This window comes from Pogoniulus pusillus, chromosome 4 (assembly GCF_015220805.1).
Source record: "Pogoniulus pusillus isolate bPogPus1 chromosome 4, bPogPus1.pri, whole genome shotgun sequence".
Taxonomy (NCBI): domain Eukaryota; kingdom Metazoa; phylum Chordata; class Aves; order Piciformes; family Lybiidae; genus Pogoniulus; species Pogoniulus pusillus.
In genome coordinates this window covers 1,607,436-1,626,730 of record NC_087267.1, presented here as the reverse complement: position 1 = coordinate 1,626,730, position 19,295 = coordinate 1,607,436, and the positions used below count along the sequence as shown (strand labels likewise).

The window sequence follows — 19,295 nt, the reverse complement described above, 5'->3', positions numbered from 1 at the left end:
AGGTCTCCCTGGAGCCTCCTCTTCTCCAGGCTGAACACCCCCAGCTCCCTCAGCCTGTCCTCAGAGCAAAACTGCTCCAATCCCCGATCGTCTTCACGGCTCTCCCCCGGACTTGCTCTATCAGGTCTACATCCTTCCTATGCTGAGGCCTCCAGAGCCAAATGCAGTACTCCAAGTGAGGTCTCATCAGAGCAAAGGGGCAGAATCTCCTCTCTGCATCTGCTGGCAATGTATCTTTTGATGCAGTCCAGGATGTCATCTGCCTTCAGTGCTGCAGGCTCACACTGTCTGCTCATGTCCAGCTTCTTGTCCATCAGCACCCCTAAGCCTTTTTCCACAGGGCTGCTTTTTATCACCTCATGCCCCAGGCTGTATTGATAGCGAGGACTGTTCTCCCATCCTCCTTTGCAGTCTTTTGAATGAACTCAGGAAGACAAATAAATAAAATATTGGCTTAGAACACTTAGTGGTAATACACAGTGTTGTAATGACTGGCATAAACCAGGACAGTATTGCAACAGTACAGAAAATTCACAAACCTTGCATTGCATGCAGCATATATATTGAATACACAGGTTAAATCCAACATAAACAAACTAGAGAGGGCAAAGTTGAAGCCCGATAGTTTGAACACTCTTCTTAATGCTGACTTAATCACTTGAATTCTCAAGCTCAAAAAGAATGCTGTACAAGTTTATTGCAGCAAGGGTTCAGTGAAATGATTCAAGGCACAATTTTAACTCTTTGTTGCATGGCTGAAGAGCACCATCAGCCAGCTAAGTACCTGGACTGTTTGTTAGTCTAGGCTGCCAAAAACTAGTAAAACCAGTTTGAAGACCTAATGACAACATGGAGATATTACAGGTTACTCATATCACTACTATACAACTGAAGGATCTAGAGCACACCTCCCAATTCAACCCTGAACTCAAGGGATGCTATCAGAGTCACAGGAAATGCTTTCTAATAGTTGCAAAGAAAAGTCACTCAACGTTAAGAATCACCAACCATGACTGTAATTTTTACTGGGATTGGAGAGGGAGAAAAACACATACACTCCATACACTCACATCACAACTATTACAGCACCTTGTTCTAAAAATAAACTATAACTCTTTGGGCCAGAAACTGAAAGTTCCTTAGTAGAAAAGATCAGAAAGACGCCTCCAGATACTGTGAAAAGTAGACAAAAATCATCAAAACACTTAGTTTGCTCTTGCCTACAACTTCTTGGTACTTCCTGATGAAGGATATCTATTTCCGTTGCAAAAATTAACTTCTATTCTCCACATCTGCTTATCACTACAGCATTTTCTTGCTCTCCCACCAGCTTTACTTCCTACATTTTGCACTCTCCTTCAGCAAGATGCAGCTCTTCCCTTTCATTCTTGCGTCTGGAGCCATTAGATGTGTGAGAGCCAAAGGGATAATCTTGATGACAAGTCAAAAGCTTCAGGTTAAGCAGGCCTCAGAATACATTTTCTAATACATGAAAGCAAAGGAGTCAGACCCAACTGCAGGCTCAACTGCAGAAACACATACCTTGCTGGCCAGAGGATTCTCTTAGCAAGACTGATCAGTCTATCTGGCCAGTAACTCACTGCCTAGTGGTACTTTCCAGTTTAGACACTCTGTCAACCTGAAGTTATGATTGTATTAAGTGCTGCTCTCATTCCCTCCAACCTGACAAAGCAAGTGGGACAAGCAAATAATCTTTCTCTAGTCATTCCAGCAGGCCACCAGTCAACTACCCACCCTTCATCTATGAGCATAATCTTGTAAGCAGCAACTTCCCTTCACTCAGCATCCTCCCCTGAACTGGCAGCAGTATTCTTGATGTATGACATAAGTGTTTCAGATAAGGAAGAAGTCATGTTTTCCTCCAAGAGGCTGACAACATTTATAAGCCACTCTAGTGAATACTGCAAAGCTTTCTCTAAGAATTGTGTTAGCATGGAGTGAAGTTCCACTGACAAAATTCAGTCACTGAAGTATCTGGACTTTCTATTCAGAAGCCAAGAAAACCACACACCACACTGTCTAAAGCAGGGGAATTATCTGCATCTTAAAACAAGAATTTAAGTAAGATTCTTAGGGGCAACTTCTAAGGCTAGAGTATTACTGAAATTGGACTTTACCTAGAAATATTTTTGAGTAAGGAAGCAAATGGCCTAATGGAGGCATTAATATTCCCTGTGAATCAGGCTCACTGGAAGTGCCAAAAGCATTTCACCATTTTCACGCAAACCAACAAAAGCAAGTGTTCACAGAAATCTTTGGTTCATGTAACAGGCTTCACAGGAACAACTCCTTACCTTCTGCTATTCCTTGCTTTAAGCAGAGCTAAAGCATTTCAGAGAGAGAAATTTATAGCACAGTCATGGATTTGGGAGGATGAATGTGGAGTCATCTTAGGCATTCTCACATTATTTGCATTGCTACTCCTCTTGATTTGGTGTCTCGATGGTTGCTGATACTACCAAAGAAACAAGCCTATGACAGATGTGCTAGTTTGAAGCTAGCTAGAATGTTTTGGTGAGAAGAACTAGATTACAGGCTGTGGAAGGAAAACAAGAGTGATGTCTGCTGCACTCATAGGCTTGCCGAGATGTATAGGAACAAGAAATAAAAACATAGATAACCACTCTCACTGGGGCTGCTGGCTGAGCTGAATCTCTCTAACCTCACCCTCCAGTTTGGACTAATCCACTTTGCTTCCTAACCCCCTGGCCAAAACTCCATTCTCCCTTGGGACTGGGCTAAGGTTGAGAGGGGTAGGGAGAAGGTGGAAGGGCGGTTGGGAGCCCCTCCTGGGGACTCAGGTTTCTGGGAAGGCTGTTGTGCTTCTGTATTACCTTTTACCTTGTCTATTTCTGTCTATTTCTGTATATACTGTAACTATCTGTTTGTCTATTGTGCTAGCTGTAAATATAAGCTTCATTCATATTTCCAGAGCCTGCTGAGTCTAGTCTGGGTGATTTCTAAAGTGTCAGGGGCAGGGAACACCCAAACCATCACAGAGCAGCAGGGTTGGACGTCCAGCCAACTTGCCTGCATCAAAGCAATAATACTGAACTGATGCAGTGTGCCCTCTTTATTTCAAGTTGTCCCTCTGTTGCAGTGAAAATTGAGATGAGCATTGTCTCAGTTACTTTACCACTCCTGCCTTGGTGACAGGATAGACAACTCTGCTAGAGTCAAGAGAAAACTCCAGGCAAATGGTTGCAGTAGGCATACCTCAGCTGCATTTGGAAATCTTTAACCCTAGGCAGAAACTGGGAGGTTCTGAAAAGAAATCCTCTCCCTCTATTCTGCCCTGGTGAGGCCTTATCTGGAATACTGCATCCAATTCTGGGCTCCCTGGTTCAAGAAGGACAAGGAACTACTGGAAAGAGTCCAGCAAAGAACTACTAAGATTACTAGGGAACTGGAACATCTACCTTAGGAGGAAAGTGTACAGGGTTAACTCTCCAGAGCAGTGACCTTGAACCCGACCCTAGGTGGTCTTCACCCCATCCCCAGGGGTGAGTCTGAACACTACCAGGTGATGGTGGTTAACCCACTCCCCCTTCCTGTCTAAAGGGCTATAAAAGCAGGGGGACTGTTTGTTCTCTCTCTGCGCTCCCTGCCTCCCTGCTTACCAGCATCACCATCCTGTTCCTGGTTCTTAACCACGTGGCCATCACCCATGAGGCAGACAAAGTCATTACCATCAAATCTGGGTTTTATTCACACATTTTGTATTTGTTTTTTTCCTTTCCTATACCTTTGTAACTTCCCCACCTCAGACAGCTTTTAAATTTATCGTTAAACTACTTTTCTTTTTGACTTCCAGATCAGAGGGAGATTGTTTATTTGGGTGTGCTTACCTTTTCCTCTCTCTACATCTAATTCCTTTCTTTTGGGAAAGAAAGGGGAATAGAGAAGGGCACTCTATAAAATTGTTATTGGTTCTATCAACTATATATTTGAGTCTCTGGGAATTTAAATTAGAACCGAGACAATTAATTTGGCACCCAACGTGGGGCAAAAGAGAACAGGCAGTCCCCCTGCTTTTATAGACCTTTAGACAGGAAGGAGGAGTGGGCTAACCATCACCTGGTAGTGTTCAGACTCACCCCTGGGGAGGGGTCAAGACCACCTAGGGTCAGGATCAAGGTCACTCCCCCGGAGGGTTAACCCTGTACAGAAAGCCTGAGAAAGCTGAGTCTGTTTAGTCAACGTGTAATGTGCAAGAGGACAGAGCCAGATTCTTCTCAGTAGTGTTCAGGACATGGGGCAACAGACACAAGCTGCTCCACGTAAAGATCAGGAGAAAAAAAAACATCTTCACTTTAAAGGTATGGGCTGCTCAAAGAGGTTCTGCAATCTCCATCCCTGGAGGCATTCCAAACCCACCTGGATGCATTCCTGTGTGATTTACACTAGGTGATCCCCTGCTCCTGCAGGGGACCTGCAGTAGGTGATCTTCAGAAGCCCTTTCCAACTCCTACCATCGTGTGAAATGGCATTTTGCATCAGGAACCTGCAGTTCCTATAGCATTCTGGTCAGCACACAAACTGGGGACAAATCATGTTCGTGTGTATCAATTTCAATAGTTAGATACAAAACAGTACTTGAAGTACTTTAACTAGTTAATCAGTTATAGGACTCAAAAATCACCTTAACAAATATAACCAGGTACTGAAAGGTGTGGCTGCTACAGAAGTTTACCTTTCAAGACCATACACTGAAAATGCCAGGTAAGACAATAAATAACAATTCCAAGAGTCACAGAATCAGAGAATGTTAGGCCCTGGAAGGAACCTTGAAAGATCATTTAGTCCAACCTCCCTGCCAAAGCAGGATCACCTAGAGCAGGTCAGTTTACTGCAAAACTGCATGCAACTATGCTCATAACCATATTTAGTATTTGCTCTAGGTCCTTAATAATGCTTGTTCAGGGTAGCAGATTTTCTTGAAAGCAGAAGGGAAATTACACTTCTGAGTATGGAGTTCTTGTTAAAAACAATATTGATAGTCAAATACTGTGGGGAAATCTCTGGTATTAAGACCAAAATGAACAAACTAGAATCACAGAATTCATAGAATCAGTCAGGGCTGGAAGGGACCACAAGGATCACCTAGTTCCAACCCCCTGCCATGGGGGTTGGAATACTAGCTAACCTGTAACTAGCAAGCAGATAAATCAAACAGGCTTTCTCAGGTGTGCTAAGACAATACCACAGACCCACCTAGGACTTCTGTTTCTTGAAATTGGTGTAAGCATAGCACAGATTATGGAAACTCTATCAATACAGTATACTTTTGGGTTTTGAGGGACTGTGGGGAAAAGGAACATCTATGAATTTAGATACACTGAATTGACTTTAGCAATTAAGTTTGGGTTTGTTGTTTTTTTGGTTTTTTGGGTTTTTTTTATATTAGAAGCAGTATCTCAAGGTGCCAGACAAGAACTGCATTGTAAAAAAGGCAAAGGGGACAGACAAATGGAAATAGGAAGTGGAAACAGGTTTTTGCTTCTGGCAGCATAAATATCTTCTCCCTTCATGAGAATGGTAAGTTAGACCTGATGCACTGGTACTGCCAAAGAGGCATCAGTAAACTATACCACCTTCACAAACCGAGTATCTGACACCAAGCACATCTTCTCCAACTGACAATACTTAGCTAGCTACAATTATCACTACTCAGTTTCCTCTATGGGAAGAAAAGGGGTAAAGTGTCCAATCTGCATTCAGCATTTTGAAAGTAACCTCGTGGAACAACAGCAGTCTGTAACACTACTTTGTAACAGCACTTGGAACTCGACTGTCCTATGTAACTAGATTATCATTGCTATTCATCAGTGCAAAGCTAGGCCATTAGCAAGAAATTAGTCAGGAATTACTAGTTTTAAGTGAAGGATAAGGACATACAGAGGTCAGCGCTAGGATAATCAAATTCAAGAGCAACTCCTTAGAGGAAATGAAGGAAAGGATAAAATCCCCCACACCTTGCACACTACTTTGAGAAAAGCAAGTAATAAACTCTTTCAAAGAAGAGTTCCTATCTACAAGCAGCTAGAGATTGCCTGTATTTCCACACTTCACATGAGCATCTGCAGCTGCATCCAGCACCACCAAGACAGCCTGCCTCTGGATCCTTGCTGCAGCTCCTCCAACTTAGATCTTTCTTTACACAGACTATTACAATCTAATTAATTTACATCCCTCACTAGCCTTACATTCACACTGTTTCTACCTACAGTTATAGTACACCAAAACGAAGAGCAGCAAGTGCAACATTTCTAGGAGCATTTAACTGCAGCAGGCAATCTGTTAACAAGCAGCATTCTAAAAATTCAAAACCCCACTTAAAGTTGCAAATGTTGAGCTATGATTACCATCCACACTTTTTTTTACTACATTACAGAATACAGCATCCTCTTTGATTGCTGAGAACACACAGCTGGAAAAGTATTTGGGTAGGTTGTCTGTAAGCAAGTAGAAAATCAGTGACCAGAAAGCCATGCCCAGAGAGATTCACAAACAAAACCCCACTGACAGCCAGAGTGTTAATACAACTCACTCTCTCTGCTCAGAAGCCAAGAAACTGACATTACAGCTTCTTTCAGAATTGAAGCATTAAACTTTTATTTTCTGCTGAGTAGAAGAAAAAGCACAAAGTCACAGGCTCACAGGATATTAGGGGCTGGAAGGGGCCCATGGAGATCGAGTCCAACCCCCCTGCCAGAGCAGGACAATCCTAACAGATCACAGAGGAAAACATCCAGACAGGCCTTGAAAGGCTCCACAGAAGAAGGTTCCACAACCTCCCTGGGGAGCCTGTTCCAGTGCTCTGTGACTCTCACAGTGAAGAAGTCCCCCCTTGTGTTGAGGCAGAACCTCTTTTGCTGCAACTTAACACCCATTGCTCCTTGTCCTATCCCAAGGAGCAAGTGAGAAGAGGCTGTGCCCTCCCCATCCTGGCCAGCTCTCAGATACTTATAAACAGTTATCAAATCCCCTCTCAGTCTTCTTTTCTCCAGACTAAAAAACCCTAGGACCCTCAGTGTGAAAAATTCTTTAGCATTAGGATCTAAAATAAGCTGCAGCAGCTGAACAAAATAAAAGTGGTAGAAAATTGTGAAGTTTGGAAAACATTCCAAAAATATTGTTTTATATGGCTTGATAGAAATGAGATTATTAAAAGCAAGAACCGCAATTTGGGCCACAGGCACAATGCTGTCACCCCAATCTTCACTTTTCACTTGGATGAAAAACTAAGGCAATTCCTTTCTGCTCAAGTTCACAGCAAGCTCAGCACCTGAAGTACCAGGTTAGACTGATTTGAAAATATTAAGTTCTTCACTATGAGAGTGGTGAGAACCTGGAATGGGTTGCCCAGGGAGGTGGTTGAGGCTCCATCCCTGAAGGTGTTTAAGGCCAGGCTGGATGAGGCTCTGGCCAGCCTGCTCCAGGGTAGGGTGTCCCTGGGCATGTCAGGGGGGTTGGAACTGGCTGATCCTTGTGGTCCTTTCCAACCCTGACTGATTCTAGGATTCCGTGATTTCCAAATAATAAGTTAGCAGAACAAAGTTCAAGAGTAGTGGGGTTTTTTTGTTATTACATTTAAAACCAACAATGCTTCAACAATAGACATTGTTATGTCTATTTTATAGACTACAGGAAAGGTAGTAAAAATTCAGACTGATCAAGGAGATAATTCCAACAGCTTTGGGCTGTTTCATCTCTGGGATTGGGGAGGAGGACACTTTTGGAAAACTCTTACTGATTTCATTAACATTATTCACTTAAGCCTCATTCAAGTAGAACTGCAAACATTTCTGAACATACTACAATCAAAAAGGCTTTTGTTAAGACTTGGGACAACATGCTTTGTAGCTTTAAAATAAGGTTTTTTCCACTTTGGAAAGAGAAGCATAGGTTTTCCATCAAGAATGCTAAAAGCAAATTTTAGGACACCAGTAGGTTAAAACTTTCAAAGCTAGAAGATTCACAGGGTTTTAAAAGGAGCCCACAAGCATCCTGGATTTGACAGAAGGCGGCAGCTTCTTAGTGAAAGCTTCACCCAAGTTAAGCATTTCAGAAAGTAGCAGTGACCATGTACACACTTGTCAGCTGTGTTCACCTTTGTTACCAGATGATTTTTTTTATTTTACCTTAGACAACTACTCAGTTCAGCTGTGAAATTAAGAAACATACTGTTAGGGAAGTCCATCCTGTAAGCTTGAAGCAGAACTGTTAACAAACGGGTTTCACGTTGCTAACTATTCACCTTAGGCATTCTGCAACAAACAGGAAAATTAAAACTGACATGAAAAATGGCATAGACATATGTGGCATTCTTCATCTCAATACATACATATACACCCACACCCCTATTTTAGATCTACAACACAAGGTCAAGGCTGTCATGTAATCCCCTGATCTACAAGAAACCTCAAATACTTGGGTATGTATACAGAAGACACTTTGGTTACTCCTCTAGCTTCACTAGGACGGTAAAACAGCAACAAAAACTAAATAAATAATTACCCTAGAAGTAAGACTTGTGTTGTAATCATCATTAACTGGCTAACTGCATCAAAGAAAGCTGTGATAGCCTGAACTGAAGAGACTAAATCACAATCATAGCATGGGGGGAAGAAAATTATGTTTCAGACCAACTTAAAAATAAAGAAATCAGTGATCCTTAGCTCCTGACAGAATGGTTTAGAGCTGGAATCACTTATGACAACCATACATCACAGATACTTTAGTATCAAAACAGAGGGCTATGTGTAAGTTATAGACCAAATATATTCAGAAGTTACAGTAGTATAGGAATTATTTTCTTGCAGCCCTGAAGAGAAACCTACTTCTTTTGTAAGCCCAAAGTGAGGCTGCACTTGCTGGGCAAGTTTTTTTCAGGGGTTTCATCCTCTTCTCGAAGCCATCTCCACTATTTAATGTACCTCTACAAGCCATTAGTCTCTGAAATATATTGTTAATGAGGTAAGTGCTAACATCACTCAGGCATAGAGAAAACTTGTTCAAAGACTTCATATTGCTCTAATTTTCGTCTTAGGAGTTGCCAAAGATTCCGTTTTTCCAGGATAAGCAGTGTGCCTGATTTGGTGTTCTCCAAAAACAACTGAAACAGAACAGCTGTCTACATCATGTCTTGTCAAAACAAAGCATCTATAAAATAAATCCAGAACTATTTCCCCCCTACCCACAAGCACCCTGATCTTCTGCTTTCTTGTTCTATCCTACAGTCTTGAAATTACTAGAAAGGAAGCAGCTGAGGAATGCTGCCACTCTTATGCCATGCTCTCCATTGACTGTCATTTCAGGAATGCATATAGCAAAGTAAAGCAGCTTGGAATGTCTCCACCCATCCAGCAGCATGTGAAGCTGCCCAGATTACTGACAGTTCCACGGCCTTGCAGCTGCATTCCAACCGTTGCCCAGATCAATGAAGAAAGACATATTGTTAAGCAATGATGTGACCTCAGTTACATGTTCACAAATACTGCAACACTGCAGTACCAGGACAGAGTATATGCAGATAGGACATCCAGTAACAAGGCATAATTTACTGTTTCTTAATTGCAAGAGCCCCAGAAGGGCATACTCATGCTATACTTGCTCAAAACTACATTTATTTCAAAGTATGCTAGTTTCTCTAAGTCTAAGCTGTCTGAATATAGTCTTACATAAACATCAAGTACTTGCAACAACACATTCATGTTCCTCAATTCCACATCCCACTGGCTCAGCCTCTGGAGTCACAATTGCACAGAAAGAGGCAAACTATTTGGTGGGCTCTCAATTTCTGAGAACAGTGCAGTAAGTGCCTTACCAAGCCAAATAATTTTGAGAAAGAAAGCAAGTGGGAGCATAAGCAGTGGGATAAACAAGTAAAGCAGCAGCCAAGACCCTGTCAGCTGTTTCAACTAAAATTCAGTATATACCCAGAAGAGTGAAATACAGAACCTCAGTTAGAAGACCTAAGTTATATCTCTACTAATGACTTATTAACTGCTTCCGTCTCCTAGCCACAGATTTAGCCTACAAACTGAAATTTGGTAATTTGGTTAAGAGTAACATGGCCTGTACTACAACGCTGAGATCAAACCAGTGTCAAAACAGGCATGTTTACATTAGTTTTATTCATGCACACAAGAGTGCATCTCATCTACTCTTACAAGGCATTTTGGATGATTTACCATGAAAATAAAATGTGCTTACAAGTACCAAGAATACACCAGAAAACAACAGATACAGCTTTCCTGTAGTTCTAAGAAGCATTAATGCTTCAGTGAGATTCATAGTTATAGACAGCATAAATTGTCCCAGAAGATGAGCTTCTGCAAACCCTATGAGCTGAATTCATTCTTACACTGAATATAAACTCTACCTCCACAAGTATGCAAGTTCAAGAAATGTCAGGCTAACATAGAAATTTGCTTGAAACACTTAAAATCATTACTGCTGGATATTTGAGTAAGGAATATTCCCAGAAATGAAAACTGCTATGCAACCAGACATAGAAATCCTGGGTTCAAACTTGGCCAGACCACAAAGAGGCCAAGAGACACTTGGAGATAGCAAACTTCAGAAAGTGAACAGATTGCTACTTGTTTCTGATACAAAACACCAAGCAGAACAGAATTCTTTTGAAGGCAGCACTATCAGAGCATGTTATGATGAATCACCTCTATTTCAGAGGGCTAAAAACAAAAATCCCACCAAACCTAACAACTTGGATAACAAGATCAGAAGCAAGTTAACACGTACTTACTGCAGAATCTGAACCTAGCTACTGTAACTACGGAGAAATCTACAGCCCACACAAGAAACAACTCCTATTACAAAGAGGATTTTAAACAAGCATGTCTCTGTAGTCTAATCGCCAAGTGAATTCCACATTACACTTACTGCAGGACTAATTTTTATGTGCTTTGTTATAGTTGGGGAAATAAAAATATATAGTAATAATTAAATGTAGAGTAAAAATTTAAAAAAGCCAAGCCACCACACCAAAAAAACCCTAAAACATAAGGCAAGCTGAAAAATTACTCAAACTGTCAGTTGTGTATCATCTACAATGACAGCATGAAGGGGTTGGGCAGCTCAGAAGTTCTCCCCTCTAAACAGTGTGATTTGGGAATCAGGTTTGTAACCAAGTACAAACCCTTCTGCATGAAAGGATGTTCTCCTACTTGACAGTTTTGAAACATTAACAGATGTACCATAAATAACAGCATTTGCACTCTCCAGAAGAACCAGTGCAGAAGTGATAGCTAGCGGGTTAAGACAGCATTGAGCTACCACCCTTCCCACCCTCACTTGTTGGGTGCTGCTATGATGCAAACACCCTAATGATTTAAGACTGTAGCAATCTGTTCTTTGCTCTCATGTCTTCATAAGCTCCACGTGCTGTGGTCCAAGCTCCCATACACGACCTATGTTACCATTCATCAAAAAAGATCCCAACAATGCAGCCTGAATGCCCTTTATGAAGTTCTAAAGCAAATGAATCCATTGCTGGTAGATTTTATGTCCCTTTTGCACCACATCTCACTGTTTGAAAGGATGTCATAACAAGGACAACAGCCCACGCCAAATGTAACAGTATCCTTTACCAAATCGGGTACTGCGGGCATGCCACCAGGAGTCCTGACAGAACTACTGCAGAAACTCCCACAGAGGAAGGTACTTTTTTAATCCAATAAATAAATCCTGTACAGTCCACAGGGAAATATTAAACCAGCAATAACTGTCCTTAATCAGTTGGAGTTAAGTGTTCAGGAACACACACTTGTGAAGGGTTTCTCAGCATCTTAATTACTACGGAGGGATCAACAGAGTCCTACAGCAGTGGCATCAAATGAAAATTTGGTTAATGCCACATACTGCTATGCTTGCAATTTGAGGAAATGCATTGGAACAGGTTGCTCAGGGAAGTGGAGTCACCGTCCCTGGCAGTGTTCAAAAACATTTAGACATGGCACTTGGGTCGTGGCTTAACAGTCATGCTGGTGTTGACAGTTGGACTCATTGATCTTAGAGGTCTTTTCCAACTGAAATAATTCTGTGATTCTGTAACATCTAACCATAACATCATTAAAACAGTTTCACCTTTGTATGCAATTTAGTCCTTGAAAGAGTTGCAGAATATTATTCATATTAGATAGCCTTTGGGGATCTTTGCTTAATTCAGCTGTGTGTGTCCTGGATTAAAAAACAAAACACACACATGAATCCTTCATTAAGAATTAGGAGCTTCTGTTGCTCTTCAGCCTCCATCAATGACAACATCTACAGTATTCAATGAACTCTACGTGCAAAGAACCAAGAGAATTTCCCTTACCTCCAAAGCACCACCCTCCCCAGGTAGAAGCAAGACCAAGACACCAGGACATGTTACTTTCATACTATGTGATGGAATTAGGCTGCAGCACCCAACCTTCCTCACCCAGAGAGAATGAGGCCAAAAACCAGGTTACCACCTTCCAAGTCTGAACAGCCTCAAAGTAAAAGGTCAGACAAAACCAGGCTGTCATATCTAACTGAAGTCTAATTTCAGCTGCCTTCTTTATCAGGAGCTTGCAGGTATTCCACAGTGCACACCCTGTGTTCCCAGGAGAGAAGTATGCACGGGAAATCCAAGCTTCCAGGAAACTGGTCACATCATGGGCTTCTCCACCACATGCAGCATTCCCATGGTGCTGCCCAGAAAGGGTGGGCTCCTCTTTCCTGTACAAAGCTCTACGTGAATTTTAGACAAACAACATTCAGTCACTTAAGCAATAAATTCCAGTTAGAGTTAACAAGCCAAGTTCTCTTTCACAGAAGGCAAGGAAAAAGAGGGAGTCCAAAGTTTGAGGAAGAACAGGTGCTAAGCTTTCAGGATAAGAGAACTGAATCCCACTCCAAATCAGTATGTCTGCACTAGAAGGGACCAGGTCTACTGGAAATATTATATAGTCTCTTCTTCATTTTAGGACAGGCCACTACCTTCCTGCCTCTGCAGAAACTCCTGACCTGTGAAGTCACAGCTCAGCTTTGGACTTCTTTCTCCCAAATTCCCCTTATGCTCAATTGTTAAGGCAAATTAGAAAAGCTACACTATCTGTAGATTTTACCCTGTATTACAACTGTCTTAGAACGTAATATTTTAAAACCATTTTGACCTCCACTAAGCTAACTGACATTTGATTTTAAACTTCAGATCTCACTTAGAAGTTAAAGAGATAAACACAGAGTATGTTTACAATGCAGGATATTGCAGCAGAATATATACTACCCTTCTGCAGTATTATGCATTGCATCTATATCCCATAGGTATAAGAAAAACATATTTAGTTTCTTCCTTTGTGCTGAAGGCCTAACTTCAACTTATGCTAAAATAAGTTCTCAACAACAATGACATTTGAACCCAACATTACATACAGAAATAACAACGTAATGACAATTTTTTTCCACTTCTCCATGATCTTAAACTCAAAGAAACTTAACTGATTTCAAATTTATTTTGTGCACATCTAAATATAAAATAAAATCATTCAATGGCACTTGCAAAAGATGAAGAAAGTATCTGAGTATATAGTTGCCCTCTTCCTGCTCTGAGCTACCAAGCCCCTTTTAACTTCCCAAACACATTAAGAGAAACAGTTCTCCATAAAACTTTCTGATGGAGATGGTATTCTGCTTCGCTGATAGGCGAAGTTTAGCCAATGGCTTCAGTAATAAAAGTTCTGATCCATTAAAGACCAGATCTGAAGTTCACCAGAATTTGAGGATTTACTGTACTCTCCCCTCAGCACTACCATCTACCTGGGCTGCAGAAAAAGAAAATACAGCTTAAGTCTTCTCCTGTAACTGTCATATCTAGAGGAAAAACAAAGGCTGAATAGAATAGTAAACATTTCTGTTTCAGACACGTGCATTTGTTCTCAGTATCCCCAAAGAAGGTCAGATGCAAGACCAGCACGACTCAATGCAAAAAAAAAGGCAGTCACTATCTTCGCAGAGATAAATTTATTCCTGTGAAGCAGTACAGCCTACATGAGATATCAGACACCACACAAGAAACCCCCCCCAATCAACCAAGAAAGCACAAAACAGCAGCAGACCATGGTAGTCAAATAGGACAATGTGGACTTGCACACAACTGAGAACAGTCAGTCAGAATTCTGTCAAGAACAAGTATTTGACAACTTGCATTTAGGAACAGACACAGCTTTGTTCCACACCACTGATAAACTCAACTAAATTCATTCCTGTTAGAGACTGCACCATGTATAACTGGCACCTTTCATATGGCATATTAGAGGAAAATTAGATTTACTGACAATAATGAAGTGAAACTATGCAGAGTTGAGGGATTTTTTTAATAACAGGCAACATTTACTGGTATGCCTCAAGAAGACTAACTTCAAAATTGATCTTATATGCTTTAAATATCACAAAACCAGAAAAGACTGTTTGGTATCACTGGGGAGGGGTGTATAGCAGTAGTGTGTGTGGTGGAAGAGGGAGGGGGGCAAAGGAGGAGAGAAAACAAGAATTTCAGCAGTGATGTAAGTCTTCACCTCTGCTCCCTTAAACTTTGCCCTTCCAAACTGCAGGCTGACTAGAGGTAAAAAGGAGAGAACAAGCTCAAAACGATCATGATTAAAGTTTTGTTGTACCTACTATAACAGACACTGAGAAGGCCATGTGGACTTAGGAAGCGTTCATCTCTTCCTCTAACAGTAGAGTTAAACCAAACGTCATCCCTCTCTACCAATCACTGGAGGACAGTAACTTGCAGACTGAGCGATCTAACCAGTTAAGGTATAACTTCTAACACAGCTCCCTGGAAGCATGAAGCAATCCTAACTCGATTAAAGAAGGAAAAAGCAGAGAAAAGCTCTCTATGAAGTGACAGGCTAGCCTGAAGTCAGGTAACTGTGCTGCAGTAACATGCTGACAGGCTTAACCACAACACACACTCATTCTTTCACTTCAGTTCACAACTGAAAGTAAACCAATACCCCTTAACAGGAGAGGGAGTGATAACTTCTATACAACAAGAAGAGCAAAGAGTAGTTAACTTTCGTAGTTTCTGTAGAGGAGGAGATTCTATCCAGCACTATTGGATAACTTATGTATTGGCAGAGCCTCTCATCCTTGAACAGTCTCAACGGGAAGGCTAAAATGGGTTTTAAGAGACGAGGTGGTGAATTTAAGAAACACACTGTGCAACAACGTCCTGCTTACCTTACCTAACCATTTTGGGAGGATTTCTACCTGACCAAGCTACATCTCACACGCATTAAGATTTTTAACTCAGTTTCCCCCCACACACACACATCTGAACGATTTCTGTACTTAAGAAGCCGGCCCGTTAGAGATACTTTTCTTTTACTTTTTGGAGTAGAAGTGAGGCTGATATTGTGTGGAAGCTTTTGGCCTTCTAGAGAAGAAAAATCTATTCAGGCAAACCCGCATTATCTCCGGATTGCCACAGCCTTTCCTTATTTGGCTAACGTTTTGAGATTCCAATCAGACTGCTATGAAGTTCCACATGCACAAAGCATCCATTTTGAGGAAACTTCACAGGCAGTTTTCCTCTCATTGCTCCCCTATCCCAAGTGAAAGTTATCTCCTTCTGCACTAACTGCCCTCCCACATATCCACACCAGAACAAAGCAATATAGATTCGGTTTTTTGCTGCTTTCCAACACACGGAAGCAAAATGCAACAGCCCTGCTTTCCCTCGAAGTTCAGCTTCCCACACTGCGGCAGAAGGCACCAGCACAGAAAGCAAGCAACCTTTTTATTGATATGTGTTTCGATATTAGCAACAAAATACTGGTTCCCCTCAGGAGGCGGAAAGAAATAGATGATCCATCTCTCCACACGGCCGCCCGCACACTCGAGCGAGGTTTAATCGGCTTAACTGCTGCGAGAACGGAGAGACGAGGGGCGCAGGAAACTGCTGCTGGGATTCCGGGCAAGAGACTGCCGGACCAAAAGACCCTGGAAGCGAGTTGGCCTCCCTCACCTGCCGGCGGCCACCCCTCCGCCGGAGGGCACTTGTCCCCGTCCCCGCAGCTGCATTCCCGACAACACGGGGCAGAGCCCGCTGCCCCCGACCCTCCCGAGGGAGGCGCTGCCAACAGAGGAAGAGAGGCGACCGGGAAAAGCGAAAGAGGGTCACCGACACCTCCTTCCCTGTCGAACGAGAAGCCCAACCGCCCCCTTCCGACAACCGGCCTGCGGTGAGGGAGCGCAGCCTCTCGCCCCTCCAGCCCAGCCGGCCCAGGCCGCTCCCCCGAGACTCCCTCCCGCCGGCCGCCCCCGAGCCTGACCTCGGTCGCCACCGCCTCCCGGCCCCTCCCCGCCCCGACACCCCCCAGTGGAGGGGAGAGCAGCCGCCTCCGGCCCCTTCCTCCTCTACCTCCTCCCGGGGCGGGGGGGGCACTCCGCCGGCCGGCCTCACTGCCCTTCCCCGCCTGCCCAACGCCCCCTAGCTCGGCCAGGCCACTCCCGTAGGAAACGGCTCCGAACCAACCTGGTGGAGTGCGGTGAGCCCGTCCACATTGGCGTAGTTGATATCGGCGCCCCGCTCCAGCAGCCGCAGCACCTCCTCGGTGTCCCCGCTAGAGCAGGCGGCCAGGAAGACGGCGCCGTCGTCGAACTTCACCTTGGTCTTTTTGCGCTTGACCACAGGCGGCTCCCGGTCAGTCTCGGAGCCGATCCAGCGCTTGAGCTGCTCGTTCCGCTTCTGCTTGGCGTCCGCCATCTTCATACCCCGCCGCTGCCTGCCCCCTTAGCTCGCAGCGCCCCAGAGGATAGACTTTATACCGCCGGTATCCCACCGCGCACCGCGGCCGCACGCACCGCGCTCGCTCACCCACCCAAACGCAGGGCGCAGGGCGGGAGGGAGCCTGAGGGCGGGGCGTCGGCGGCTCATTAGCATAATCCCGCGAGACTGCCAGAGCGGAGGCCGCCGCTGTGCGAGGGCGGGCAGGGGCGCGCGGTGGGCGGGGCCGGCAGGGCGCGGGCGGAGCGCAGCAGCGCAGCGCGGAGCGGAGCGGAGCGGAGCTTGCGTGGTGCTGCGGCCGCCTGTGTTGTGGCTCGGGCGAGGCTGCCTTGGGTTGCCTCATCTCGGGCCCGTGAGTTCAAGTGTTTAGCTGAAGGGTCACCGACTTCCGTTGCCCCGCCGGGGCGGAAAATCCCGCGGCCGCAAGGAGAGAGCCCGGCCTAGAGGCGTGCAGCGACGCGGTCTCGCCCGCCGCCCGCTGCCCGCTGCCCGCCGCCCGCTGCCTGCCCGGAGCTCTCCTCGGTAGGCGGTTAGGCTGCCGGCCTTCTGCGGCCTGGGCCTGATCGCAAGGCCGAGAAAAAGGCCCTCAAAAAGCGCTGGAGGCTTTGACGGTTGAGCGGCCGTCGTGGAAGGGTAGAGGCGTTCTTCTTCAGGAAGAAGCGTGTGGGGAGAGTAGGGTTTATTGGGGCACCTGGTGTAGGCCTTGAGCCCCAAGACCTAAGCCAGGCTTCAGGCGTGCGGCTCGCAGAGCCTTCTGCAGCCGGAAGCTCGGTGCCCTGCCACTGCTACCGAGCAGCTCTGCTAGAGGGGCTTGCTGCCTGGCACTGCCAGTCGGCTCTGTGTCACATGTAACACCGGCGTCACTGCCTCCGCTGGCAACCGGGCAGGTGCAGCAGCTTGGAAGGAAAGAGGGAAAGAAACAGGGCGACGTAGTGAGGGTCCTTTGTTTTGAGAGGCTAGATGTGTACGTTAGGGCAGCTTGCTGTACAAAAACATCATCTCACAGTTGCTCTGGTGCTGCTGCTTGGCAGTGAAGAAAGCTCTGTGCTTAATGTCTGTTTTACTTCAAATTCACTTTCATTATCTGAAACCCTAACATAGTACATCCATCTTTTCTGTTCACTTGCATGATCTGGAAACCTAGCATGGTACATCCATCTTTCCTGCTGGGAGAAAACAAGTAGTTACAAAACATACAGTGTTTGAGGATGCAAAGACTGCTCACATTTGTTCACACTTGAAACTTTGGAGAACCACTCCATTACACCCAGTGAGTTTATTTCCTGTGTGCACTACATTAGGTAAAAGCAGTATGTATTGTGTTTTAAATGGAATCACATCAGGACATAAAACGGGGAAAAAATGTTTTTCAACTAGTTACAGAAACAAAGTACAGTTTGGAGAGGATAGCCAAACTATGCACTTCAAGTTTTGCATGGTTTGTGCTTTTCTTATCATAGTGTCTCCTTAGAATAGTCAGACTCACAACCTAGTTAGGCTTCTTTCTTCCATTTTTATTGATTAAAAACATCAGATGCAAGTTCCAACACTTGCAAAGTACCTGGAGATACTTGCATAGTGTCCATCAGATTTATTCATAGAGCAGTGTATGAGATAAAACACACTGACAGTTTGCAGGTGCAGTGTGATTGTGAGCAAGAGACAACATCTTGTAGTCAAGATGGAAGATTTCCTGAGGAAGGTTTTGCAGACTTAGTAGATGGATGAGCAATTACCTGGCACCTGATTTATAGTTTCCTATTGACAGCCTCTGTGACTATCCAGAGATACAATTCAGGCTTCTAGGCTTGCAAGTGTGGCTGTCTCTGCATAACAGACTTCAGAAACAGTCTTTGTAGTGTTTATTACTCACACAGGTGATTGAGTTGTTCTTTGGCTCAGCACTGGTACCACCAACTTTTATGGGCAGTTGTCAGCTGGTGAGCTTAGCTGCATAGGCTCATTCACATCTGAGGAGCAGATCTTTGCAGGCTCCAGCTGCCTGTTGTGGTGTTGTCTTCTTTGTCGGTAGATTCTCAATCTGTTGCAATTTTGTAAGGAACTCAAACCTGTAATCCCAAAATGGTAAGATGGTGAAAACCGAGTCCTCCTTCCCCAGATGTCTCTCATGTTTTACCTGTACTCTCCACAACCTGCTACTTTTCTTTTTCTCTCAGTTGGCTGGCTGAAAATTTGTCTCAAAGAAACCAACTAGATGAAGAATGTAATGCACTGATTTTATCAGGCAATGCTTAAGTCCAGTGCTTTATTAGCAGCAGAGTAGTTCTAGGCAAGTTGATAGGCACTTACTCGAAACACAGTCGTGAATTTCACTGTCATGAAGCAAGCTTTTAGATTTTCATCAGAGTTTCAGTCCCTTCTCCTTCACTTCATTAGTCCAGATCAGCTTTTTCTTTCTTGATGTGGATCCCACTTTAACCCATTCAGATCAATCTCTTGGGCTTGGTACAAAATGGAGAGGCTCTGC

At 44.1% G+C, this 19,295-nt stretch overlaps 1 protein-coding gene across 3 annotated transcripts in view; it reads right to left on the bottom strand.

Annotated features, from left to right (window-relative positions):
* PPP1R12A (protein phosphatase 1 regulatory subunit 12A) overlaps positions 1 to 16,906 on the bottom strand; it is a 124,459-nt gene extending 107,553 nt beyond the window's left edge. Inside the window, exon 1 of one of the 3 annotated variants that reach the window (XM_064141967.1) lies at positions 16,556 to 16,906. In XM_064141967.1, coding sequence (XP_063998037.1) covers positions 16,556 to 16,792 — 237 coding nt within the window. In that variant the 5' untranslated portion in view covers positions 16,793 to 16,906. The remainder of the gene's footprint in view (positions 1 to 16,555) is intronic. The other 2 variants (XM_064141966.1, XM_064141965.1) reach the window with 2 other exon arrangements.
* Positions 16,907 to 19,295: the final 2,389 nt, after the last annotated feature.